This window comes from Meriones unguiculatus, chromosome 17 (genome assembly GCF_030254825.1).
Source record: "Meriones unguiculatus strain TT.TT164.6M chromosome 17, Bangor_MerUng_6.1, whole genome shotgun sequence".
Taxonomy (NCBI): Eukaryota; Metazoa; Chordata; class Mammalia; order Rodentia; family Muridae; genus Meriones; species Meriones unguiculatus.
Genome location: NC_083364.1, coordinates 38923871 through 38950932, shown reverse-complemented (window position 1 = coordinate 38950932; position 27062 = coordinate 38923871). Strand labels below are relative to the sequence as shown.

The window sequence follows — 27062 nt, the reverse complement described above, 5'->3', positions numbered from 1 at the left end:
ATGGGTGTATATCACATTTTCTTTATCTGTCCATTGAGGGTATTTGGGTTGTATCTACTTTTTTTTGACTATTGTAAGCAGTGCAGCTAGGAACATTGGTGTGAAATTACTGTTGGAATACACTCTTCAGTGCTTTTGAGTATGTGCTTTAGGAGTAAGTGGGTCTACGGTAATCTATACTTAACTTTTTAGGGATCTCTAAATTGTTTTCCGACACCTCAATAAAGAGGAAGGTGGGAGCCTGGGAATCCTACCCTCCACAGGCTACGCTAGACTTTACAATTAGTATCAACAGTCAACTGACTGGAATTCTCTGGCTTGCCTCCTAATCCTCAGGGTGGGGAAACTAACGTCTGGGGCAGAGTGAGTTTGGTTCTGAAGCTGCCGGCACAGAGCAGGGCCCCCTAGTGAACCATCCCACCCCGACTCCCCAGAAACCCCCCACCCCCCATCCCGGCAGCTGCTGCCCTGTGTCCCCAAGTAAAGTCCAGCGCAGAGGCGTCCGGCTCTGCCGCTCGTGAACTACAACTCCCGGCAGGCACCTGTCTGAGCCGCCTCTCCCAGCCTGGTGCGCATGCTTTGGCAGACGTGGCACCGGGAACTCGGAGGCGGGGAGCGGCTGTGAAGTGGCTGTAGCTGTTGGCCGAGGTGGAGCTGTCGGGCGTGCGCGGGAGCCCGGAGCAGACAGCAGGAGGCGGCGGGGATGGCGCGGGCGTGGGGGCTGCTACTGGCGATCGGGGTGAGGCTGCTGGCCGGCGACACGTGGGTCCCGCACGGCCGCGGTCGCGCGCGGTCCGGTGCGGTCGGGGGCGTGCGCGCCGGGTAGCAGCGGGGTCCAGGTCCTCCGCTCCCCGCCGGGGCTGGGCCGGGTGATCCCTCGCTCCGGGTTCACGCTCCCGCACAACTTCGCCCGGGCGCAGGTCTGGGGTGCCCTCAGCCTAAGCAGGGATCCCCGGGCGGCGCCTGCACCTGTGTGAGTGTGGGGTGGAGGTTGCCTTCCACTTGCGCAGCGGGCACCCTTGCTCGCGGCTTGGACGCCGGGAGAAAGGGCGCGCAGCGGGCTGGGTGGGGTCGTCACCTCCAGGAGTTCTTGCTCCCACAGCCATGGGATGCCGCCTCCAGCCCCGGCCACTTTCGGGGTAGTGTGGCGCCGGGGATCTTTAGACGAGTCTGCGTTTCCTTCCACGAGATGGGGGACCGTAGAGAGACCCCGCTAACGAGCTTGTCAGACAGGTCGGCGGTCCACAGGCGGCAAAAACGCTGCCGGAGTGATACAGAAGTGGAGGAGGGGTGCACCGGGCTACAGGCTGCGTGGGGATGGGAGGACTTTCCCCGGGCATCCCCGGGAGAAGTGGGGATGGGTGTAACCCCCGGAGCTGAGGTGCGGCTGTGGGTGTGCGACAGGGTGCTGTGGCCTTCCACACCTCTCCCAGAACTCGGCATCCTCGTGCTGGGTCCGTCTCCTTACGCCCCACCGCCAGTACCAACAAGTCCACCGGACTTGCTGCCCCTGCAACTCCACGGTTTCCCCTTTGGGTGTGGCAAGGATGCCGGGCAGAAGTGGGCGGGGGGGGGGAAGAGAGGGGTGAGTGGGCTTAAACATTTGAACTTGCAGCGCCTGTCCTTTGGGGTCACCGCTTACGGAGCGCCCTCGAGTTTTCTGTGTGTGTGTAAGTAAGGAAGTTCCCTGCGCTGTGTCCTCCCTTTAGGAGAGATGTAGGCTACGTGGGTCTTTGTTGGTACCCTGTAAGGCGGTGGTGGTGTTGAACCAGTGCCCTCAGTTTCCTGGAGCCAGTAGGTCTGACTGCCATCAGGATGTCAGCTCTTGAACTCTGGGGGAGGAAGGTTCTGCTTTCTGACTTTCTCCCTCCCTCCAGTGAAAACAAGGGCTTAGGAGCCTGAACTTTTACTCTGTAAACATTTATCAACCGCAGTGTTTGCCACCGGGTTGGATTTTTGGGTGGAGATCAAACTACGCTTTGTGCCTGCTGTCAGGTGTTGCCTTGGGCCGAGCAACAGTGAATCCTGTGAGCAAATAATGATGGTAGGACAAGAGCTAACTGCTGGTAGCGCGCCACGGGGGAGCCATACATTATTTGAGAGACAGGTCCGCCAGGGAGAGTCTCTGTGTCCTTCCTGAGATGGGCGGAACTGAGACCTGGAATAAATGTGTAGTAGGTTCTTCAGAGGTCTAGCAGGGGCCTTCCCCACACTCAGTGAGGAAGAGCCCCAAGGGTTGTCCAAAGCTCTGGAGTCCGAAACAAGCATTGTATGTCTCTAGGCCGGGCAGGTGCAAGGCGGAGGGATGAGTAGTCCGGTGATGAGTGACTGCTGGCTCCGCCTCTGTAAATTCACAAGCTATGTGCTTCTGATAAAGGCTTCCTATATCCCCGGGAGCACTTGAGGTTCTTTGTTCACTTTATTGACTGAAGGCCACTGGGTGTGGCCCAGGGGTTATGAAGAGGAACGTAACTGGGTCTGATAGGACAGGAGGAGGTTGAGGCAGGAGGATCATGTTTGGGCTACAGAATAAGTTTAAGGGCAGCCTGGGCAGGCTCAGTCTCAAAGGAGGGGATGGGGGGGTAGGGGGAGGAGGAGTCCTAAAACTCAGGGACAGAGTGCTTGCCTAGCATGTGTTAGATTCAATCCTTAATACTGTATAAAAATAAAAGAAAAAAAAATTGAGTATCTCCTGTCCAGTATTATCTGTGGTCAGTAAGAAGAGAGGTGAGGTCTGAAGACACAGGGCAGAACTTTTGCTTACAGGAAGCCCTGGGTTTGATCCCAGCACCACGTGAACTGGGTGTGGTGTAAAGCCAGGCAGTTGGGATCAGGAAGTCAAGGCCATCCTCGGAATTCCAGGCCAGCCCCCATGTCTTTAAAAAAAAGTGAGCATTGTACAAAAAAAGTGATATTTTGAGGGACCACATTCACTTTTATCACAACATAGTAATAACTCGCTGCACTTCGTTGATGTAACTTATTTTAGATCTTTGCCTAGCTATAAATTGAACTTGATCACAGGTATGTAGGTCTGAGAGGGAAAGTCAGTATGTTCTGCTCCATCTGCAGTTTCACTCCAGAGTGGCCGCTCCTCAGATAAGGTAAACTGATGGGAAAGGGTTTACAGAGATTTGTGTACAGGGCTGTACACGTACCACATCATTTTACAAAAGCAAAAATATGGACATAATTTAATAATAGTGGCATATTGTAGTGCCTTCTGGCCTCCTTCAGACTTTGGAAAGTAATGTTTCCCTGTTAGTTTGGGCATCTCTAACAGATACACCATAGATGGGGCCCTTGTAATGACAAATTTGTTTCTCGCTGTTTCAGGTGCTGGGTGACTGATGTCAGGGTGCTAGGGCAAAACAGATCCTCTTCCAGGCCACTGACTGCTGATTTCTTGTATCCGTGGGTGACACAGAGGGACCTGGAGCTTTCTGGGTCCATTTGAAAAAGCACCAATCCTATTCCTGCAGGTTTTTACATTTAAGCCCTGATAAACTTCCGAAGGCCCCATCTCTTTATATCCACGACAGTGTGTGTGTCGTTAGGATTTCCAAGTGAATTTTAGGGTATACCAAGCAGTAGGTCCCACATTCAGAATACACTCAGTACAGTTAATACTTCTTGTTCAGATATGCTAAGATGCGGGTGAAGACCAGTTAGAGAGGGCACATGCTCAGCTGTAAAAACCGAGCTTCAGAACAGTCTTCAGGGTGGAGTATGAAAAACTAGCAGAACACTGAGGTACCGATCGTTCTAGAAGGTGGAGCAGTGGGTGGCTTGTGTTTTTACTTCGCTGCTTTTTAAAAATATTTTCTAAGTGTTCTATATAAGTGTATAATCCGAAAGATAAAAAAAAAAAAAAAAAAAAAAAAGAAAGGCTTTCTTGGAAGCCCTTTTTAGTTTTTTAGAAAAATCCCTGGTGCTACCTGGGACAAGTTAGCCCCAAGAGCTCCCAGACTAAAGAGATCAGGGCCCCTCAATCTGAGAGCCTGCTTTCCTGCTGTCTACTTGACACTTCCTGCCCAGCTTGACCTTCCACGAGGACTGTGCATGCTTTGTTATACAGTGTCTAGGCGGTCACAGGATGGAGAACTGTCCTGTCAGGACCAATCAGCGGCTGTCTCCAAGTTCTCAAATGTTTAGCCAAGGAGTCTGTGAGACTGTGGCAGAACTTTCAGGACTGTACAGACAAATCGCAAAAATAACATCAGCGAATGGATTTTTTTTTTTTAATGTACCCAAATATTCTCAGTTTAAAAACTTGTCCAGCAGCTGAGCACACACTTAAGACTTAAGAAAAGCCATCTGTGTGCTAGGCATGGTGGCACACGCCTTTAATCCTAGCACTTGGGAGGCAGAGGCAGGTGGATCCCTGAGTTTGAGGCCAGCCTGGTCTACAGGGTGAGTTCCAGAACAGCCAGGGCTACACAGAGAGACCCTGTTTAGAAAAATAAAGAAAGAAGAAAAACTTGCCTAGGGCTTTGGTTTTGGCTCGGTGGTAGAGTACTTAGTTACAATGTGGGAGGCCCTGGGTTCACTCTCCTGGGAGACATGCATTTTTTTTTATGTCTATATTTTGTATACAGTGTTTAGTGTTTTGTTTTTTTTTTCATGGTAGTATATTGCGATTTCATATAAAAAAGCTCATTCTTTATATATTTTTAAAAGATGGACCACGAGCTTGTGACATCTGAGAAGTCGTCTTACTTGGCCCTCTTCATTTTGCAGTGCTGGGGATTGAACCTTGAGCCTGTCACATGCTAGACCAGCACCCCACACCCCCAGCCCTCAGCAGAACCAAGGAACAGAGCCAGACCCACTGAATTATAAATTGGGTCTCTCCCATTCCCCACCCCCTGCTTGCTTCCAGTGCCTACGCCCCCGTGGTGGCTGGAACCTCAGAGCCCAGGGGACTGTGGGTGCAGGCTGGGAAGGCATGTTCCCCCAGTGGCCTCTCCTGCAGAGCTTTTAAATTTTTCTCAGGCAGGTTTTCTTTTCCTCTAGCACCATTATGTATTTAATAGGCCTTTGTGGGCTGGCCTGGGGACCTAATTGCCATTGATAATGCTGCTTGGAGCCTAGAGTGCACTTTTCCCACAGAAGTAAACACATTACCAAGGAAGCCTTAAAATGTGTGGGGTACATAGGTGGAGCTGTGGCTGAGTGCCATGTGGATGTCAAGTGCTGATGGCTGGGGATTCAGGCCAGGGGCAGGTGGTGGGTGCTGAGTGACTAGAGAAGGCCTCAGGAAAGAGTTGCTCTCACAAGAAGAGTGGACTCCAGGCTCTCTGACTGTTTGACTCCTTCTCTGGCCATTGTGTGGTGGGCACTTAGCCCAGGCCCTGGTATATGGGTGGCAGGGTAGCGTTTGGTGGAAAGAGTGAGTCTGCAGACAGGGAAGGAAGCCTCCAAGACAGATGGGAGCAAGACAGTGAAAGGTCCGAGTGGTGGGGAAGAAGGCTGGAAAAGTGGACAGTCAGGAGCCTCACATGTCTGCCAAACCCTGGGACTGAACTCTGTAGGCCCTGGAGAGACAGGCGAAAGTGGTCCTTTTGATAACACCACGGGACATGGAATCGTACGGATTGAGGGGAGCTGCTAGGCCACTTTGCTTAGAACACTTTTCCTCTCACACTCCTCTTTGTTGTCTGTTAGAGTCAAGTGTGATATGTTGGAAAGGAAGCGGGCTTTCAGCCAAATGATGCTCCGCAGATGCATGGCCTTGGGCCCCCGAGTCACTTATTCGTAAGCCACGGTAATAATACCCATTTTGCCGGCTGGAAAGGATTTGAAACGATGCAAAAAAGCAACACAGTGCTCCGTATCACTGCAAGCTGTTGAATACTGGGCGTAGGACATTGGTCACATGCATCGATGGTCCAGGCTGGCAGACGTGAACAGGGAAACCCTGTGATAGGGGTGCCAGGTGGTGGTGGGGCGTGTGCCCCTGGGGTTCTCCTTCAGGGCCTCTTGGAGCTGACTCTTGCCTGCCTTCCCCTGGGAATTGGTTGCTGCATACAAAGAGGCTGAGGAGTTAAGTCCCTGTTTCTCCCCTTTCCTTCTGAAAGTCGATCCTCTTTCAGGGGGAGGGGGATCCTCAGGTCGGGGGAGGGGGTTTAGAGACACACCAACCAGACCACATTAATTAATCCCTAGAGGGTTTCACCCCAGCTTTGTGGTTTGGTTCTGTGGGGTCCTTCTGTGTGGTTGGTTTTGAAACTAAGTGCTCCGGGTTAGAAACAGCTGTAAGGAGAGCACATGCTCTTTCACACCCAGGTAACTGCCCTAACCACCCACCTGCTCTATTTTGGACCCAGGCGGGGACAGAAGAGGTACCAGTGTTTTACCCTCACCCTGTGGTGGGCTGTCTGTCCCTTCTGCTCGTCGCGTCTTGCAGTATTGCTCCTATGTCTCTGGCTGTTTGTTCTAGGGACTGGAACTGTGAGAAATCTTACGTTTGTAGAGGGACTCAGGGTTGACCCAGTTGGTCCGTTGTGTCCCATTTCAGTGTGGTGTTCGTTCCTGTGACCCCAGAGAGGGATGAGTCTGTGGACTGAGGTGGGGAGGAATGCGTTTCTCAAGGGCGGAGGGCATGTGGCTCCGAGGGCGAAGGCGCAGTGGCTGCCCTGAATGTTTAAGCAGCCGAGTTGGCCTTGTTTTTCTGGCGTGGCAGTGCCGCTTGCCCTGTAGCTTCTTGATTGCTGTAGCGGGGGCTGGGGGGGGGGTCACCACTGGCTAGGTACCAGCTGGCTTCCTCCTCTCCAAGAAGCTCCAGTTTGCATCCCCTTTGGCTACCCTGCGCCACATGCCAGTCTTCTAGCACTTCTTATCAGCTATTAGCTTTGCAGTGGTGCACTGGGGGGCTAATGACACTCAGATGGCATGAGGTTAGAATAGCCTTTTTACAGTCTTTTTATTCCTCAAAGTCACACTGAGGCCCCAGTTGTATGCGTAGTTTTCAGCTCATTACAGCTTTCTAGAGCAGGGGTAGAGTTCCATCTCCTCTAAAGAATGCCGTCATTCCTCCAGCCCTTTGGCGTCTTGTCTGTCAGCAGATCTTTTTAGACCTCATTGGCAAGTGCCTACAAGGTCCAGGCCGAGAGCTGGGTTCAAGTGTACAGGTGACCTAGCCCAGAGGTAATGCTAGGCTGGGAAGCTCCATGGTTAGGCCAGGTAGGCACAGGGTCCTTTCATCAAGGGGCCTCGTCTTACTGCATCCCAGGAGGAATATTCTATGTGCCCATTGAGGAAATGGGCCAGTGCGGAAATGGGCCAGTGCCAGCATCCCAAGGGTGTGACCGGAGTTTGGCCATTCAACAGATGCTCCCCCCCCCAATGTTTATTTTCTTGGAAACCATTATGAGCTGGGTCCAGTGCTGAGATATTTGGGCTGTGGTGATAAGGCCAGCGCCACCCTTCCTCCTGAGTCAAATATTATTGATCTCACTCAGATGTGAACTGCCGGCAGAGAAAGAAAGCATAGCGGTGAGAGACGGTGTGACGGTCCCTCGCCCGATGCAGGGAGCTGAAGAAAGGCTTTTCCAAGAACCCGAGGGCCCCGTCTCAGAATAGTGTGTTCAAAGGTCTCGGAACCTTCACAAAGGAAAGCAGTTAGAACCACAACATCTCTTGAGTGAGATGGCACTGACCCATTGAAAAGAGATTTGCGGGGTTGGAGAGTCATGGAAGAGCTGGACGGCAGGTGTGAGAATTTCTGTCGCTTCAGGCAGCGCTGCCCACAGTCGGCACGTTGAGGGTATCTGCACCAAGAGCAACAAAAAGCTGGTTTCTGTTGGAAGGGTGAGCGCCTGCGGTCGCTACTGTCACGTGCTACCCACCCCGTTCTGGGTACCCCGATGGCAGCAAGCGTAAGGGTGGATCTCTCCTCCACCCAGATCCGTAGCCCCTCCCGCCCGGTGTGCTGCCCTCGCTGTATAAATAACAGCAGGTGAGGGAGCGGAGGCAAGGGGGATATGAGTTCCAGGCCAGCCTGCGCCACGTAGTCATTGCTCCAGAAAGCTCCGTGGCAGAGGGTTCACGCAGGGGTAGAACACATAAAGCCCTGGGTTCCATCCTCTGGGCCACAAACAGGGTCGGATTCATAGATACAGGTGCATGGGAAAGTTATCCAAGATTTGGGACGTAAAAGATGATTTATACACTTTATTTATTTATTTATTTATTTTAGATTTGTTTGTTTTCACTGATTGTCCCGCGTGTGGGTGTTTTGCCTGCATCTGTCTGAGCACCAAGTGCAAAACCGGAAGAGGGCATTGGTTCCCCTGGACCTCTAGATATAGACAAGTGTGAGCTACTTACTTCATGGGTGCTGGGAATTGAACCCTGGTCCTCTGGAAGAACAGCAAGGCTCTTAGCCATTGAGCCACCTTTCCAGCCCCCAGTTTGTGAACTTTGTATGTCATAGCATAGCACTGTAGATGTCCACCCGGAAGGCCAGCTGCGATGGGGAGAGAGCTTTTGTTTACTCTCAGGGCTCATGTTTGCATTTGAGGAGGCTGCAAATGATCTATCTGTATGTGAACGGGAAGAGAAACCCAGTTGTTCCTGTTAGCTAATTTGGTCCTAACTATGTTACTTTCCAGCAGCCTCTTAAAAAAAAAAAAAATTAAAAAAAAAATATTTTTTTGAGCTTCCCTCCTTATATCCTCTTTTGACCTAGGTTTGCTATTTCAATTCATCTTTTATTGAGTTAAATAAAACTTTTGAAATATATGCTTAATTTTTGATTTGTGTGGGAATGAGGTTTCTTTCTTTCTTTCTTTTTTTAAAAGAAGTTGACTGATCCTGGAACCCACAGCAAGAACTGCCGAGTCAGCAGGTGTGGTGCCTGACCTCAGCTGTCAGCTTGACACATCCGGGAAGGGGGAACCTCCATTGAAGAATTGCCTTCGTCAGTCTGGCCTTGTGGGCACATCTGTCGGGGCATTTTCTTGGTTGCTAATTGTTTGAGAAAGGCCCAGCCCACCATGGGCGGTACCCTTCCTAGGCAGGCGGGACTGTGTAAGAAAGGTGGGCCAGGGCGTTTACACTCCTGCCCTGCTTGAGCTCCTGCCCTTGAGCTCCTTCCCTCGGGGAAGCACTTTGGACTGAAAGCTTAAGATGGGGCTAAACCCCAACAGCAGGTCATATTGAATGTGCTTCGCAGAGCAGAGGCTGGGGACTGGGGGCGCTAGTTAGGAGAGCCCTTCTATAGAGATGTCTGTCGTGGAAAGTGTGGGTGGAAAAAGGAGGGGGACTGAGTGAGCCCAGAGGGACCTCAGCATGTTTAGAGAGAGGGAGAGGAAACTGACAGGGGAGTTAGGAGACCGGAGGATCACAGAGGCTTAAGAGGCTGAGGACCCACAGGAGTTGTGGGGCAGGGGACATGGTTGAGCCATTTCAGCAGGGGCCAGATTTCAGAGGGGTGAGGACTGGGGTCCAGAGAGAGCAGTTTCAAAAGATTCACCACCTGCAGCCTCTCCAGGCAGGCTGTAGCTAAAATCCACTTTAAGAGAATGTGCTGACCCATTTCCCCAGCAAAGGTTTGGTCAATAAACTTTAACTAGCTTTTTTTTTTTTTTATAAGGAAAGAATATGCACATACGTTTCTGACTTCTGGGCTGTCCAGACCTGTGGAGTAACTGTCTTTAAGAGTCAGATCCCTCAATCTGTACTTACAGGAAGCATGTACTTAAAACAGTTGTGATACAGCTGTGGGTGGTGGCCCATGCCTTTAATCCTAGCTCTCGGGAAGCCTTGGCAAGAGCCAGGCAGAGGTCTGTGTGTGTTTGAGGTCAGCCTGGTCTACCTAGGGAGTTCCAGGCCAGCCTGGGCTGTAAAAGGACGAGGGGTGGGGGTGACAGCTACAAAAAATTGTGGTGTCTTCATTTCTCGTGGCCGTGACAAGACCCCTGAGGTAACTAAGAGGAGGGAAGTTTTATTTTGCCTGGGCTGGTGGCGTCACCAGCTGTCACGGTGGCCAGCCTGCGGAAAAGGCCTGTGTACCTTGTGGAGCAGAGACAGCAAGGAGCCTGAGTCCCAGGATTGTCTGACCTTCCAATAATGCGGCAGTTGGGAACCGAGCTTTGTACACTTGGGCCGTGGGGGAACATTGCAAATCCAAACTATGGCGGGGAGCGTTAATTTGTGCGGCAGGCAGTCATTTGGCAGGCGAGGTTACTGCTCTCCCCTGACTGCTGCGGGTGTGCGATTCTGCCTCTGTCTTGAGCCGTGTCACTTGGCCCGAGCACGTGGAGTTTTCACTTCTCTGTGAAAGACTTGCAGGGAATTTCAGGCCTGCTGGGCTAAGGGAGGACGATGGATCAAGCCGTCACGGCTCTTTTCAGTCACACTCAGTGGCAGGAAGGGAAAAGTGAACTCGCTGGCCTCGTGGCTCTTTTTCTTAGAGCTCCAGGGAATGAGAGGGAGTGCCAGAGGTGTCTGGGGCAGTGTTCCCGTGGCCAGGTGTAGAGAAGAATGCAGGGTCTGTGCTGACACATCGGCCGGGCTCTGCATCTGCCCTCCTAGGCTTAGCCTGGAGCGAGTCTTTTAACTGCTTTTTAACAGTTTCCATGTCTCTAATATGGAGGTGGTTCCACTCCCCACGGCAGTGGTTTATAGCAAGAACACATGCACATCTTTTTGGGGTCAGGGGAGGTACTAGAACCCAGGGCCTCACCCATGCTAGACCTAGACTGCGCCGTCACTGGGCTCTGAACCCCACCCTGTGCCCCACACAAGCACGGCGGACCTAACTGTTTTTCTCCGAATGCTCGGTCATGCCACCAGTCGGACATTCTGATGTTTCCGATCCGTGCCTGTTTGAAAAAGATTCAGGTGTCGCCCACCGGGCTGATTTTATGGCTGCTTCTGAGGACATTCTGCATTATTGGAGGACATTCTGCGTTAATGTGTGTGAAAGCATGGCTTTGTACTGTGGGTCAGGAGCACTCGAATTGTTCTTTTTTTTTTCTTATCAATTAGCAAAGCTTTGAGGCACGATTGGGTTTCCAGAGTGGGAATTCACCTCCTTCTTTCCCTCCTCCTCGTCCTCCTCCCCCTGCTCTCTAATTCCGTGTTTCTACCCGTTCATCCTCGTTAGCAGGCCTGGCACACGGGGCTGGCAGTCACCCAAAGCCCTCTTGGCCCTAGAAGAGGTTTTCCAAAACATTAAAAGCCTCAGGGACTTATGTCTTGGTTAAATGCACTGCAGTTGCAATTTCAGGATAAGCAAACCTGTTTTTATAGGCTCCTGGATCAATGGTCCTGCCCCTGACCTGTCCCCCGTTGACAGCCACACTTGAGCTGTGTGGAATACTGGGAGAGACTGTGCTGTGCCGCCCTTTTCGTAAGGGGTGGTTTCTTAAAGGAAGCAAAAGGCAGGCTGAGGATTCTTTCGCAGAAGTGCTGGGATCACAAGTATTTTGGATTTCAGATTTACCTTGAATATTTGCATATATGCATAATGAGATCTTGGTGACGGGGTTCCGGGGCTGAGGATCATTTCCCTTTCAAATTCGTCTTGTATGTGTAGCCTGAAGGTAATTTTGTGGAGTATTTTTATCATACCTGCATTTGAACTGGGATACATCCTGTGGAGTCAAGTGTGACCTTGTCCATTGCCAAGTTTTGTGTTTGGACCCATGGTGGCATGAATGTGTAATCCCAGCATTTGGGAGGCCGACTCCCTGGGTGCTGGGGTCCTTCAGACTTGGGTCCGAATCAAAGATCACTTGCTCTGTTACCCCAGCAAGTGCTATAGCTTTAATACCAAGTGCTGGCTGAAGGCCCCCAGGAAGGTCCGAAGAGGGCGATGGGTTCCCTGAACCTGGAGTTGAGGATGGTTATGAGCCACGAGGTGGGTGCTGAGAATCGAACCTTGGTGTGCTGCAAAAGCAGCAGGTGCTCTTGTCTCTCCAGCCCTCCTCCTTACCCCAATCTGCTGCTTAATGTACACACCTACCCCCAGGTGGTGGCCACGTCTGGGGAACACCTTTAAACCCCAGCACTTAAGTCAGAGTCAGAGGCAGGTGGATCTCTGTGAGTTGGAGGTCAGCCTGGTCTACACAGTGAGTTCCAGGACAGCCAGGGCTACACAGAGAAACCCTGTCTCTGAAAACAAAAACAAAAGAAAACAACAACAAATACATACATCCACCTAGTTCCCCCACAACACAACAGAGGGTGTGCTTGTGTTCCCAGCCCCCACGCCAACTTCCCATTCAGGGATTCACAGCGCTTTCTTGTCTTTTGAAGCCTGCTAGATAGACAGTGACACTAGAAACTCATGTGTTCCCCAAACTTGCTTTGTGGTTCGGTCCCCTTCCTGTCCCGTGGTTGGTGGCAGATGTTTAGGAATCGTCCTTTGAAGGAGCCTGATTTACTTATGCTTAAAGGTGCTGTTTCGTACGGTCCCCTCACCGAATCATTTTAGAAGAATTTGCTAGGTATGTGTTGCATGCAGGCTGCTCTCCTTTTCGTGGGGGCTGGGGATTTGAACCCAGGGCCTTGTGCACGCTAGGCAAGTGCTCTGCCACAGAGCTACATCCCCAGTCTCGTTTCTTTTGTTTTCAAGTTCTATATGCCGGTCCTTGTAAAGAAAACAAACAACAATAGAAACCGTAAAACCAAAACCAACCAACCAGCCTCTTCACAAACAAAATACAACAAGACAGAAAACCCATGGTCCCTGAGGTGCTGGAGCAGCCAGCTGGAAGGGCAAGGGTAGGAAGGACAGGCGAGCACTGTGTGTGTGTGTGTGTGTGTGTGTGCGCGCGCGCGCGCGCGCTCACTCAAATGTGTGCACTCACATGTGTATGGGGTGGTGAATGCATGTGTGTGCTGGCCTGAGGCTGATGTTGAGCGTCTTTCTCAATAAATCTCCACCTTCCATACTGAGACAGGGTGTCTCACCCAAGCTCAAGGATTTGGCTGGTCTGTAGCCATCTTAGTCCTGGGGTCTGATCTCTGCCTCTGGAGGGCTAAGACAATAGACAAGGCCCCCAGGCCTGCCTGGCATTTACCTGGGAGCAGGGGATCTGAACTCCTGTCTAACACTTGCACAAGTGTTATACCACTGAGGAATGTCCCTAGCTCCGTCCCACCCACAGCAAGCGTTTTGTTGTTTTTCTCTCCCAAACGGAAGCACTGCCAGACCTCACGGAAGAGTTGCACAAGGAATGAACACAAAGGCTCCTCATACACCCTTTATTCAGGAGCCACGGTCCAGCTAATCACGTTCGGTGTCACTCTTCTTCCACGTGCTCTCCAAGTGCTTCAGTCATGCGGCACCGCGGTGTTTGAACCGCCTTTCCCAGAGTTAACTAGTTCCTGTCATTAAGCAATGACTGTATTTCCTATGGCACAGGAATATTATCGTACCTCACACAATGCAATGATTACAATCAGGAAAGAGAGCGGATGGCCCTTAGTGTTCTCCGGGGAATGGGTCCGGAACCCTGCTGATAGGAAAATCCACTAGCGCTCAGATCCCTGAGACCAGCGTACGGCTTTACAGGTACGTAGCCCTCCCGTGCGCTCTGACTGTCACCTGCTTATGATGCCTGTACGCTGGGAATGCTGTGCGAACAGTCAGACAGACTGTGGGGACTGTGACGAGAACAGTCATTCTGTCAGTCAGTACAGGTGAATTCTTTTTATTTTTATTTATTATTGATTACAATCTATTCACTTGTATCCCGGCTGTAGCCCCCTCCCTCATCTCCTCCCACTCCCACCCTCACCCCTTCTTTTCCTCCTATGCCCCTCCCCTAGTCCACTGATAGGGGAGGACTTCCTCCCCTTCCATCTGACCTTAGCCTATCAGGTGAATGTTTACCAGTACTTTGGCTCTGAAGTTGATGGAATCCTCAGGTGTGTCAGCCGCAGATGTGTGGGGCCGACTCTGGACCAGCCCGAGGCCAGTGTGCGCTGTCATCCTTCAGCTCCCTTTGCTCTGGGTGACTCTCCACTTGTTGCCTTCTGTAACCTTGACTTTTTTTTTTTTTGAAGAGTTTTCTAAAGATTTTTGTTTGTTCATTGGTTTCCAAGTTTTAAAATAACTTTTAAAATTCATTTATTTATTTGGGTTCTGGGTCTGCATGTCTGTTCTAGATCATCAGGCTTGGCAGCAAGCTCCTTTACCGACTGAGCAAACTTGCCTATCCTGTTTATTTCTTTTGGTCTCGACAGGATCATGTGGTGTTAGGCTGGCTTCTAACCCTCTGTCCTCCTGCCTCAATCCCAAGTGGTGGGCTTACAGATGTGAGCCCACCGCACCCACGCTACAATTTGAGTTTTGGTGTTTCCATTAAGCGAACCATAGCAGGGGGTCATTTCCCCACCCTGCCCCATTACCAGTGATGTTAAATTAACATCAGTCCCTCACTTAACTAGGGAACTCTGAAATTCTGACATGTTTTGGTGCTGCTTTATTTTATTTTATTTTATTTTATTTTATTTATTTAATTTATTTTTGAGACAGGGTTTCTTTGTGTAGCCTTGGCTGTCCTGGACTCGCTTTGTCACTTTGTAGACCAGGCTGGCTTCGAACTCAGATCTGCCTGCCTCTGCCTCCCCAAGTGCTTGGTTTCAGTTCTTTAGAGTTGAATCTCTTGATTGGGAGATTCTTTGAGAGATATGTCCATAATGTAGTGGTAATTTTTTTTTAAATATTGAAATCAAACATTCTTATTACGTTGAGTTATAAAATAGAGAAAGAAGCATATACCCATCCAAGGACAAATTTTGCTTAGCTATATTTCATTCTCTGCCAATTTTTTTTTTTCTGAGTGTCATTTTGTTTTTTAATGCTTACAGCTGTGGTCGTGCTTTTCCTTTTTGAAACTTAACCTCTAGACACTCGTTTTTGCATTGCACCATCATTGCTCCATGCCAGTGTGTGCAACCAGTCCCCTGCGGTGGGTATTTGGGTTGTCTGACTCTTGTCAGTGGGGCTGTATGAGTCAGATCTGTGTCAGAAGTTCTGCTCACACACAGACCCCACCCAGACAGCTCCTCAGAAGTGGATCCACCAGGTCAAAGGGCACAAGCACTTTTAAGAGACCCGCTACCTCATGCCAAGCAGCTTGCCAGAAAAATTGGATGTGTTAGGTTCCTGCCAGCACCGTGACAGTCGGGCTCCATATTTTAAGAGGTTCGTTAATGGTGTCCCAGTCCCTTTCTCCCTTTTTTAACCATGGCCCACCAGCAAAGAGTTGTGTGATTAATTTCCTGTGTTCTGAGTTATGAAAGCAGGGCTACTTATTTCCAAAAATAAATCACAGTGCCAGGGAGCACGTTACCTTCCTCAAGCCACACAGCGCTGGGCATCAGGCTGAGCTCTGGCGTCATGTGTCTCAGGAAGAGCCTTCGGGATGAGGGGACACTTGAGATCACATTGTGAGGGCTTGGGGTCTTCAGAGGGGATGCTGGGCTTCAGCATAGGATGGCTGTAGACGGCCTCGGAGGGGAGGGGTTTAAGCCTCCCATGATTAGCATTGTTCAAGGTGACAGAAAGCAGCCAGAGGACGTGGACTTCCGGGAGGGAACTTCACATGGTGAGTTCCCATCATATTTTGCTGTGTCACCCACCTTGCTCTGACCCTTGCAAGGGGTGAGCTGGCCTTCAGTCTCCCGCATGGTCCCTTACTAGAAAAGGGCCAGATAGGCAAACTGCAGCTGACCTGATCAGAGATGCTAAGTCACAGTGCCAGTGGCCAGGAGGCGCACGGGCACGTGGATCCCTCCGCACTTCCTCCTAAGCACACCATTTGAAGTGGGATAATACCAGATTTGGTATTCAGGGTGCTTTTGACAGCAGGTATTTAGTGTTTTCTTGTTGAGGCTGCTGTTTAATTAGGTGCTATTTGTGTGTGTACCAGAAGGACTAGATTTGACAGTGCCCCAAGAAGACCATTTGTTTCACTCATGTCGAAGCCTGGAGAGGGAGCGCTCTCTGTCGGGTGGGGAACCAAACGTCTTCTAGAAAGCTGACTACAAACCTTTAGCAAGTACGTCCTTCTCATCTCAGTATGGCTGCTTGAGTTCCAGCCATCTTATATAACTCCAGCTGGCAGGGAGGAGGAGGACACTTTAAGAAGACCCCTGCCAAACCGGGCATAGCAGCTGTAAGTTCAAGGCCGACCTCAGCCTGGTCTGCAGAGAGAGTTCCAGCCCTGCCAAGGCTACACAGAGAGACCCTGTCTCAAAACAAACAAACAACTCCTATTACATACTGCTAACTACTGTCTTTATTTTTTTTTTTATGACATTTTTGCGAGATTTTCTTTCCTGTGTTGTCCTGTCTGTGAGAGTTGTCAGATCCCCTGGAACTGGAATCAGAGCCATGCGGGTGCTGGGAACTGAACTGGGGTCCTCTGGAAGAGCAGCCAGTGCTCTTAACCACGTAGCTGTCTCTCCAGCACCAAAGACTGTCCTTAGTAGTTACCACATAGTTCTTAGGCTTACCCTCCATGGGCTAGGATTTTGCCAAATGGTCACCGTTGGTGCAGAGGAGTCTCTGAGGCAAGGCTTTCATTGCAGTGGCCACAAGCCCCAGGAATTCAGCCGCCTCTTCAGAAGGCAATCTTGCCTTCCGGGTAGTCACAGGATTAGGTGTGTCGAATGCTACCATTGGGAATAACTTCGGAAATTGCTTTTAGCCCTTCCGTTTACGGAGAAGGACACAGACTGAGTAGAGATGACCTGCTTACCCATGATCACTCAGCCGGTAACTGACAAGCTCGATACCAACTCCGAGTCGTCCCTCCGCCGCCCCTCCCAGGTGTAGGCTCTGAATTCTCAGCCAGCCTGTTTGCCCGCATCCGGTTCAGACCCTTGTCTGTTTCACCCCTCGGTCCCTTTACCAGCAGTTTCTTCAGTGTCTAGACTTCCAGATTCTGACATTTCAAAGCTATTTTGGGCAGAATGTGGGTTAAACTAAATTAAACTGGTTTCTTCACAGCTCTCAACACGAGAAGGGAGTCTCTACCCAGGTGACGGAGAGAAAAGGCTCGAGTCCCACCTCCACCCTTCCTCCTAAATGTTAAACTTCTACCCCCAGATCCTCCTTCTCCTGCAAGCCGCTTTTACGTAATTGACTGTCTCTGGGACTCGCAGAGGATGGTGAATCTGTGATGACAGCCACTGCCAGTTACAGGGGATGGGAGGGTGCTGGCACATGCCACAGAGACAGAGATTGTTTGTTTGTTTGTTCGTTTGTTTTAGATGGAGGGGGTGAGGAGCATTGCTGTCCCTGGTTGTTTTGGTGGTACCGCTGGATGGCTCAGTGGAGAGAAAGGGGTTTGTGTATGCTGTGAGATGGGGCGTGGGCACCAGGCAGCGGGGAGTGCATAGCACACGGGCCCTGCTGGGGACATATCTGGGGTGACTGCCTCCTGTCCAACGTTAGTACCCTTGGACTTGTGGAAAAAGCAGGGTGTCGGTGTAAACTCCTGCTGGGCCTCCCTGACCACTCGTTTCTGTTGCTAGGAAGTGGCTCCCTTTCTATGTGGCCAATTAGGCCAGAGGCCTGTGAGTGGAAAGAGACAGTGGAAAGACATCTACCGCTCTGGGCTCCGGGTGTCACAAACGATTGGAAGCCCTGGGCCTGCTGCTTATCTGCCACACGTCCTTGGTCGCCTAAGCTCTGGTCCTTCTCCATCTTCTGTACCCACAAGCTGGGTTATCCTAGCTCTGGTCCTCCTCTATCTGTAGAAGGGCACAAGGAGCCACCTGCTGGGCTATCCTAGCCGTAAACCGGCCGCCAGGCTCACGGAGCTGGCAGGGTTCTAAATGTGCTGTGTGACCTCTACCGCAGGTCGCTGCACAGACGGCTGAAGATGCCAGGTTTTGTGGCGCTGAATGTGCGTACGTGTGCATGCCTTCCTGCCTGGACCTGTGGCTCAGCCTGATTGCAGGCGAGGCCTCCGGGAGGAAGAGGTGGTCCCCGGTTGCTGTTGTCCTTGCTCGTTATTAGTACTCAGAGGCAATTAGCAGTTGTTACGTGCTTCTGTCTGCCAAGGATCACATTAGGTTCGTGTCCTCCTCCTCCCTCATTTAATAATGAACCAAGCCACCAGTTGAGTGTGGACATTATCCTCCGTCCTTCTGGGTGGAGAGATGACACTCAGCAGTCTAGTGTCAAGCCTAGGGTCTCATAAATGGTGGTAACTGGACTCGTGCCATGTCCGTCTGACCCCAGAGTCGAGGCTCTTCCCCAGGGGTGACTAAAAGATGGCAGAGGGAGGGCTGTGTTGGTGATGAACTGTGTGCAGGGAGATGAGCAGCTGTGTAGATAGGAGAGCCGTTCAGAGACACAGCAGATGAAGGAGTCTGCTCTCCTGCACTTGACCTAGCCAGCCATGATGCCATGATGAGGTTTCCCAGGGCCAGGAAGGAAGCCTTGCATTCTGCTGAAGGGGTTAGGCGGTGGTGGAAGGGGGCTGGTGATTAGAGCAGACTCCAATCTCTGATGAGGTGGGTTGATGTTTTTCTGGTATAAGTAGAATCTGACTCTGGGTATATGTGTGTGGGGGGTCATCTCCTTTGTAGAAGAAAAGGGGGAACACTCATCTCCATCAGGTTGTAGCTGGGAAGTATTTTATGGGTCTCAGCCCAATAGGGGCAGGGGAGAGTGTGTTGTGAGCAGCTGGTCATCTTTTCTGCCCTCCTGCTCTGGAGTTCCTGACTGCCAGTGTAAAGGTTTGCCAAGCACAGGAACTGTCCAGGGCTGGCTGGGAATCGGCTGGCTTTGGGAGCACTCCAATACCGCCTTTTCCGCCCTGGGCATGGTGGAGGAGCAGATAATTTGCTCACCAGAAACACCGCTGTTGTGGCTGTGAATATTGCTGTCAGGCAGGTTTGAGGGTTGTAACTTAAGGAGTGGAGTCCGCCGGTGGCTCTGGGCAAGCTGGTCCAGGCTCACCCACTGCAACTTTGAGTCAGAAAAAGGAAGGGGCCTGCTAGAAGGGTTAACAGAGGGAAGCAGAGGAGAAAATGGAATGTGAAGTAGGTGGAGGAAAGGGAGGCTGACCGGGCAGGAGGGGGGCTTCCTTCTCTACTGCCTCTGTGGGTGCTTGTGAGGGTGAGGTCTCAGGACCCACCTGCCTTCCAGCGTTTTCTACCTAGAAGTCTTAGCTTGTGCCATTCTCTCTGGTCTGGCCATTCTGGTTGGGCTTTCTTTCTGTCGGGCTTTAACAGCCTGCCTCTCGGCACATCCCGAGTCTTCTGTGCCTGCAGACACCCGAAGGTTCCCTGTATTCTGTGGGGACCCTCTAGCCAACAATATCTGTTTGCCACATCTTCTACCCAGCTCTGCCCTGGGTAAAATTGTTCAGTACCCTGGCTTACAGGCCTTCCTTCCCTCCAAAATGCTCTCAAATGTCCCCAGAGACTGTCACAGCCTTTGTCTTTTCCCAGCCTCTTCCCACTCAATCTGGCTTGTGTGTCTCTCTCACACCTGGGCTGCTCTTAACACCACCCTTCTTCCTGGGCCGGGCCCTTCTTTCTTGTCCCCGCTCTGGCTCTATATCAGGGAGGCTTCAGTTGTCTCACTGCTCTTCTAGCTTGGAGGACACGTGTTGTTCATGGGTGCTTTTTCACATGTCTGTTGGCCACCACCCCAGAAATCCTTAGCCCACTGCCATCTTCTTCAGTCCAAGGGAAAAAAAGCTGCCTCCACTGCCGGTCCGTCTCTCATGTTTGGCTGCAGTTCCATCCTTGGAGCCGTTTTAGACTCTTCTTGTGAATGGTCGTTGGAGATGGACCTTTTTCTCTTACCTGGTCAATCGTCTGGCTGTTTCCTCTACTCCTGCTGCCAGCTCTGAGGTTCTTGGAAGAGGAGTCTGTTGTCCATCTGATACTCCCTGGATGGCCACCGTCAAGTTCTGGGCCGGCAGGGACCCAACCACCTGCCTTCCTCCTCAGCCCCATTCAGGATAATCATTGTGCAGCAGCCTCCCTGGATTTCATGGCCCTTTCTGGACCTCTTAAAGCCACCAATGACTCTCTGTGTGACATCTGTAGGCCAGGTGTAATTTGTAAGCTTATCAAGCACTCCTGAGGACTGGCCGGGGTACCTTACCCTCCAAAGCTCTTAGGTAGGGGTAAGGACCCAGTAAAGCTGGGAAATTCAGGCCCTCCCAGAGCTGTCTATGTAAGCCTACAGAAAGGAATCGCCAGCGCCAACCCGAGCTTCTTGTGTGGTGGATTTCAGGCAAAGTCAATTTGCTCAGGGTATTTCCAGAGAAGCTTAACTCTCTACTGCGTCAGTAAACATTGGGCGAGAGGCTTTAGTGGCTGGCTGGAAGGTGCCATGTTTATCTCAGGTGGCCCTTAGTTAGATGCCCTAAGGGACTTGTCTGGCTTTATATAAAGGAAGCCAGGGTATGTGGAAGAATGACCTAAGGGACTGTCTGGATTTATCTAAAGAAGTCAGAGTACATGGGAGATTGGGATTCCTATGGCTTCCATGATGGATGCTATGTCAGTGAGACCAGTAGCACTTCCGCTGCTTGGCAGGTGCCTGCCAGACCCAGGGTGGTTGACCTGGAAGGGAGTGTTCCTGCCCAGGGAAGCTATGTTTCCTGACTGTATTCTCTGAGGATGAAAAGCAGAACAGCAAGTGGCCATGTTTCTCCAACACACCGTCCAGTTGTTTCTCTAACACCGCCATGGACGCTGAGCCACGGACTTTGAGTATTCAGTGCATAAGCCCCGCTGGGAGCAGTGGGATGACATGTGGTAGTCTACACTGAAGGAACGTCCTTGTGAGCTTTGGAGATGCTCTGCCCAGAGCAGTGGGTCCTGACCCTTCCTGGGAGGTTTTCCTCTCTGGACATCAATGGGATATGGTCACGTTTCCCTCTCTTCCCCCTGTTGAGCTGGCGGTAGGTATTGGATGTTACACTCGTAGAACGCTTTATGTCTTTGCAAAGCACATTCGAGAAGTTCCCCCATCTGTCACAGCGGTGCCACCAGGGAGGCATTACCATCCTGCTGGCACAGTGAGTCACTGGGCCTCTGTAAGGTTGAGTGCTCTTGCTGGCCACCTTAGCTTTTGAGGAGTGAAGCGTACACACAGCTCAAAGAGGAGATGGCCTGCCTGACTGGCATGGGACACATAAGAAATTTAAATTACTTGTTGGCATGTTTCTGGAAGAAATTCAAACTCCTCTCGACGTGGAAGAAGCTATCACGTGGTCTCTAGTTGCCTCTGTGTCCATGGCTTTGCTCCACAACCTCTGTCCTTGTAGGAGCTGGTTGCTTTGTAGCCTGCTGTCTGGGCCAGCGTTCCATTTTCATGAAGAGACACCACAACCACCGCAACTCTTACAAAGGGGAACATCTAATTTAGGACTGGCTTACAGTGCAGAGGTTCAGTCCATGTTGTCATGGCGGGAAGCATGTCGGCAAGCAGACATGGCGCTGGAGAGGAGCTGTGAGTTCTATATCCAGATCAGCAGGCAGCAGGAAGAGAGGGAAACGCTGGGCCTGGCTTGAGCTTCTGACACCTCAAAGCCCACCCCCAGTGGCACACTTCTTCCAGCAAGGCCACACCTACTCCAAAAGGCCACATCCCGTAATCCCTGTCAAGTTAACTCCATTCCCTAATGACCGAGCATTCAAATACATAAGCCTATGGAGGCCATTCCTATGCAAACCATCACCCCTGCTGACACCTGGGCCCCGCTCCTCGCCATCAACGTGGAAACAGACCTTGCCTCTCCCAATGCTGGGTTCGGATTCTTTGTGGCTTCGGTTCCCTGACAGGCATTCTATATTTCTTGTCATGTAAGAGCATGGGTTCCCATAATTCTGGGAAAGAGTGCGTTGGTGGCACACTTAGGACATCTGAGGCATCTTCAGCTCGTGTGAAGAACCCCTCCTGGTTGACAGGTAGTGTGGCTGGGTGTACAGTGGCGTCCTTCTGAGAACTCTGAAGGCAGTGCTCTCCAGTCTACGCAGTGAGGAGGCTTTTGTCTCTGGTCTGTCGAGGGTGGAGCTGCTGTTTGTAGAATCTCCTTTTTGTCAGCATTAGCCGGGAAGTATTCAGGTGCCTCTGAGCTGGCCTGGGGGATCCTACTTTGTAACTTCTTGTTACTTCTATTTTCCCCCGGTTCCCACTCTGCTTCTAGTCATTCTTTGTGCCTGCAGAGGCACCCGGCATCTCCAGTTCCTAAGAGCTTGGGGATGTTTGGCTTGGTTTGGTTTGGTTTTGGTTTGTTTCTTGGTTTTTCCAGACAGGGTTTCTCTGTGTAGTCCTGGCCATCCTGGAACTCTCTCTATACACCTGGCTGGCCTCTAACTCAGAGATTCACCTGCTTCTGCCTCCCAAGTGCTGGAATTAAAGGCGTACGCCACCACCTCCACCCCCACCCTTACCATCGGCCACTTGGCTCATTTTCTGTTGGCCAGATCTCAGCCATTGTTTGGCTGAGTGAGAAAAGCTTAGTCTTGTGCTCATCCATTCCATTCTGTATGTGAGAGAGATGCTGCCCTGTGGGTTCTGTCCATCAGTGCTAGGTGGGATGGAGTTTTCAAACTGTCTTGTGTGGTCCTTGATCACATCAGTATCAGAGGTCTTCTTGACAGGTGACAAGTGTGTTTATGTATTTAAACAGTCCAGACAACCTCACACAGAGGGCTTGGGGGACGTGGGCCAGGAGGGCCCTCTGGGGGTAAAAATGTAGGTGTGGTGCTGGGGTGGGGGAGGTGTTGCTTCATCCTCCAGCAAGAACATTTGTTTTCACAAGACAGGCCTTGTCAACAATCAGCCATGAAAGGAGTAAGGTGTAGCCGGCCTTTGCTACTTTGTGGGCTCTTCTTTCCTTCTCCACCCATTTTTCACCCTTTCAATCCCCTAACACTAGATAGGAGAGAAAAAAAAAAAGATAGAGAGGAAAGGAAAGAGATCCCTGAATAAAGTCAGGGGTCAGAAAGGGGGCAACGTTATAGTTAGACTACTTCCTGCTGATTAGGGTCATCGAGTTCCTTGGGGAAAGTTTGATCATTGAAGTCAGTATCTCTAATTTATTTTTGTTTGTTTCTTCTTAACAAACCATTTGCATACCCACCGAAAAGTCCCCAGAATTCCAGATGTCACACAATCACAGAAACTGCAGCAGGCAACGTCACGCCTCTGCTGGAGCATGAGGGAAATCATAGTCAGCTACTTCGAAGCAGCCCCATATACCCTCACCTGGGATTAAAATGAAAACATGTCCTTGTAATATTCCTATGTTTTTAAAGAAACCAAAATTCCAAAATTGTCACTACAGTAAGAGTTTAGCAGGCTCTACCATTTACTGCTGAGTTATTGGCTACTGATACAGTCCAGGAGATGAGTTTCAGGGTCTTTAGGTTTTTTTACGAAGTGATGAGTCTACAAGGGAAAAGCTCTAACCCTATGGTCACAAAGATGTTCTGGTTGAATTTGGTGGGTCAGGAAATCAAAGAGATGTGAATATGTGAGAGAGATTTGGGGGGTGTTGGGCAGAGATGGTAAGGTTATAGGAGACAGGGGTGGGAGTGTTCAATAGGCATTGTGTGCAGGTGTGAAATCATCTAAGAAAAATTTTATGAATAAAAATGTTTTAAATTAAAAAAAAAAAAGCGTGCGTTTTGGGTGGGGCATCCGTGGGAACCGGGAGAGGGCCAGAAGCTAGACTCATAGGCGTTGGCTACTTGGTCTCTAGGTGGTCCTGCCTGCTTGGCTGTCCTCCACCAAGGTCTCTTCACTCATTGAGAGGATCTCCGACCCTAAAGACTTGAAGAAACTTCTCAGGACCCGCAATAATGTGCTCGTGCTTTACTCGGAATCCGGTGAGTGGCTCCTCCAGACCTGTCAGGGTATGTGCGGTGGGTGGGACGGCGAGGGAGAGGACCAGAGGGGCATTAGTATGTTTTGCTTTCTTTGGAGGTTACATAGGGTATTTGGTTATGTTTTGCAACCTGGTTGGGGGAGGGGGTTCATATGTCTGTTCCTTCTTATGAGCCTCCTGTGAGAAGAATGCTTTGGAACCTTTAGCCAACCCAGCAGAGAGGAGCATGTTGAGTGGCGGATGGATACCTTGGCTCCCTGCCAGCCACAGGCCCAACCCTGCCAGGGCAGGCTTCATGGGAGCTGCAGATTAACTACCAGGCTGGCCTGTTGCCAGCTGAACTGGTCCCAGGCCTGTGGACATTTACCTGAGCCAGTGGTCCTGGCCTTGCCTGACCCCCCGGCTGTGCTACTGTGGGGTGAGAAGCCAACTCTCTGGACTGGAGCAGCCACCTGCCGCCCCTCTGACCTTGGGCTGGTAAGGGTACAGTGGACAGTTTGCTCGGCTCTTGGCAGTGACTTTGGGGAAGGGAAGTGGCTGGCTGTCAGTGTGGTTCTAGCAGAGTTAAGTATTTCTGCTCCTCCCGAGGATGCCAAGTTTTCTACGTCCCTGAGAAGCAACAGCCAGTGGCTGGGCCCGTTCTGGGCACAGATCCCCTTGGCAGCTAGCTCATCCTCTACATTCATTGGCACTCTGGGCTGATGGATGATTTGGCTGTGTGTCCCTCTCGAAGGCTCTCAACATATGGCTGCTCTTGCCATTTGCTGCTTTCCTGTTGGAGCCCAGTGTGTGAGCTCCTGGTCTTCTGTGGGTAGGGAAATTGAGGCAAAGGGAATTGAGAAACTCTCCTACAGTCTGGGGCTTGGAGTAACCCCCTTGTAAACTCCTGTTGCGGGGCTGGTTGCCAGTGAAGAAACTTTGGGGTAACCCCCTTGTCAGCTGCTGAGTCCGGTGGTCCTTCTCTGGGACAGGGCCAGTGAATAAGGCTGTCAGATAGGAGTATCCCATTGATAAATGAGGTCACCGGAGATGGGAGGACATGACACTGGAGGCCAGCCGCTCCTGGTGGCAGAGCGGGTCCCTTATGTCATCTCTGCATCTCACTCCTTCAGAGGGAGCATAGGAAAAAGTGGCTTCACTCTGCCATGTGGGGCATTGGAACCAGCAGGGGTCTGAGACAGACGTCTTGTGGAGTGGGAGAGTGGGAAGTTGAGGTTAGTGATGGAATTACAGTCCCTAACGGAGGCAGGGGTTAAGCACTGCTTTGCCCCTTACCTGGCTCTACCTTCCTTCAGTTCACTGGAAGTCCAGCCCTCCCTGTGCTGGGGGCAGGGCCTGGGCGGTGATGTCACCTGCTGCTTACTGTCCAGACTCTGGCCACCAGCGGGTTTTTCCCCCCTTCCTCCCATTCTTCCAAGCAGCTCTTTCCTCCCCGTGGTGGGATGTTGCATGTTGTTCTTCATCTACACCACCCTCCCCCGTCCCAGTGGTGCGCACAGTAGAACAATGGCTTCCCTGCTTCAGTGGTTCGCTGCCTCCGGCTGCCCTGGCTGGCATTTCCTGGGAATGCCTCCTCTGAACGACTCCTAGCATGTTTCTTAAGCGATGCTCATTGTTCACACGCGTGAAAGGCTCAGCATGCCCTCCATTCACGCACAGCTCCCACTTCCACCCTGGAAGAGGAGCTCCTCAGAGGTACATAATTCAGATATCATTTTTTGTGCTTGGCTCTGGGGCTATATCATGGAGTTTGGGGCAGGAGAAGGCAGCAGATCTCTTTTCTCCGGGATCTGCCCGATGGGCCCTTTGAGTGAGTTCACTGGATGGTTAAGGAGGAGATGATAAGAGCCAGCCAGGCCCAAGTATCAAACAGCAGCCGTCGCCACCCTGCAGTAGACATCACAGACTGGCACAGCTGACATCCTGCTCCAGTAGCTCTGTCTAGACACTCGGAAATTGGCATCCGGACCAAAGAGGCACTCTTCTGGTGCTCACCCCAGCCTGCCCGGTCTAGAGACCTTGGACACAAATGTTTAATCTTCCATTCTTTCACAGAGGCCGCAGCTGAAAGTCATCTCAAGCTACTGGCCACTGTGGCCCAGGCCGTGAAAGGACAAGGTACCATCTGCTGGGTGGACTGTGGGTATGTATTGGGGATCCGGGGCACACTGGTGGGGGCCGGGGGTGTGCTTGGGGCCTCTGGTGGCTGGGGCAGAGGAGAGACTGTGATAGAAAGGCCCCTGAGGTAACATGAGGTGGAGTCACTCCTGCCTTGCAAAGGGAAGGTTTGGTTCCCCGCCCCTATTTTCTCATTTCTCATTTTCCCTGGCCCCCCTTTTTCTCATTTTCCTGGAGCTCTCTTTCTCTTATGTCCCATGTGTATTGCTTTATTTATCTTCTCAGAAGGCAGTAAGGCAGAGGGAGTCTTTCCTGTTGAAAGAGGGGAGCCTTGATTCCAGCAGTTGGCTTGTGGTGGGTCTGCAGCAATGGCCATGAACCATGAGCTTCACCTCTAGTCTGGACCCTTCTCAAGCCTATAGCACAAACAGTGTAATCAGCTGGCCACCAGACTAGACCTCCTTGGCCCCAAGGCTGGCTCAGGCTTGTGCAGGTTAAGTGAGTTTGGGAACCCTATGCAGGAGTAAGCTTCTTTCTATTCTGCCTGAGTCCTAAATCACTGTCGGAAGGGAGTGTTGGTGCACACTGATTTTTAAGCTGCAGAAGAGAAAAAGAATAGCACAAGAGAGTCCTGTATGGAGGCGTGTGCATGTGTGTGCATGGATGTATGTGTCTAGCCTGGTGTCTCCAGATTCATGCCAACACTGGCTGAGCAGAAAGACTTCTCACTGGGTGGCTACTGCGGTCTTAGCCATGGGTTAACCGTAGTTGATAGCTGGCTTGACAGCACTCCTATCATTCAGGTGTTTCTGTCACCCCCATTTCACCAGCAGTGCTCTGTGTGACTGGACGAATGACAAAATCTATCAGAGGGGACAGGACGCTTTGGGATTTCCATATCCGAAGATGACAAACAGTTTTGCCAGGCTGATGGAGCCTTATTGCAGGGCATTCTTAAGAGGCTTACAGGAGCCAGGAGCGAGCGGAGGAGCTTTGATGTAGTGATGTGTTCCCTCCAGGTCTATCCATTAGCTTTTACCAAGCACTTACTATGTGCTTTGAGGATTCACAGATGAATAGCCGTGCCTTCTAGGAGCTCAGCATGCGAGG

The 27062-nt window shown here is 51.2% G+C and overlaps 1 protein-coding gene across 1 annotated transcript in view; it reads left to right on the top strand.

Annotated features, from left to right (window-relative positions):
* The first annotated feature begins 594 nt into the window (after positions 1 to 594).
* Pdia5 (protein disulfide isomerase family A member 5) overlaps positions 595 to 27062 on the top strand; it is an 86743-nt gene continuing 60275 nt past the window's right edge. The window contains exons 1-3 of the mRNA XM_060370318.1: positions 595 to 739; positions 23709 to 23835; positions 25890 to 25977. Of these exons, the coding sequence (XP_060226301.1) occupies positions 704 to 739; positions 23709 to 23835; positions 25890 to 25977 (251 nt within the window). The 5' untranslated portion in view covers positions 595 to 703. The remainder of the gene's footprint in view (positions 740 to 23708; positions 23836 to 25889; positions 25978 to 27062) is intronic.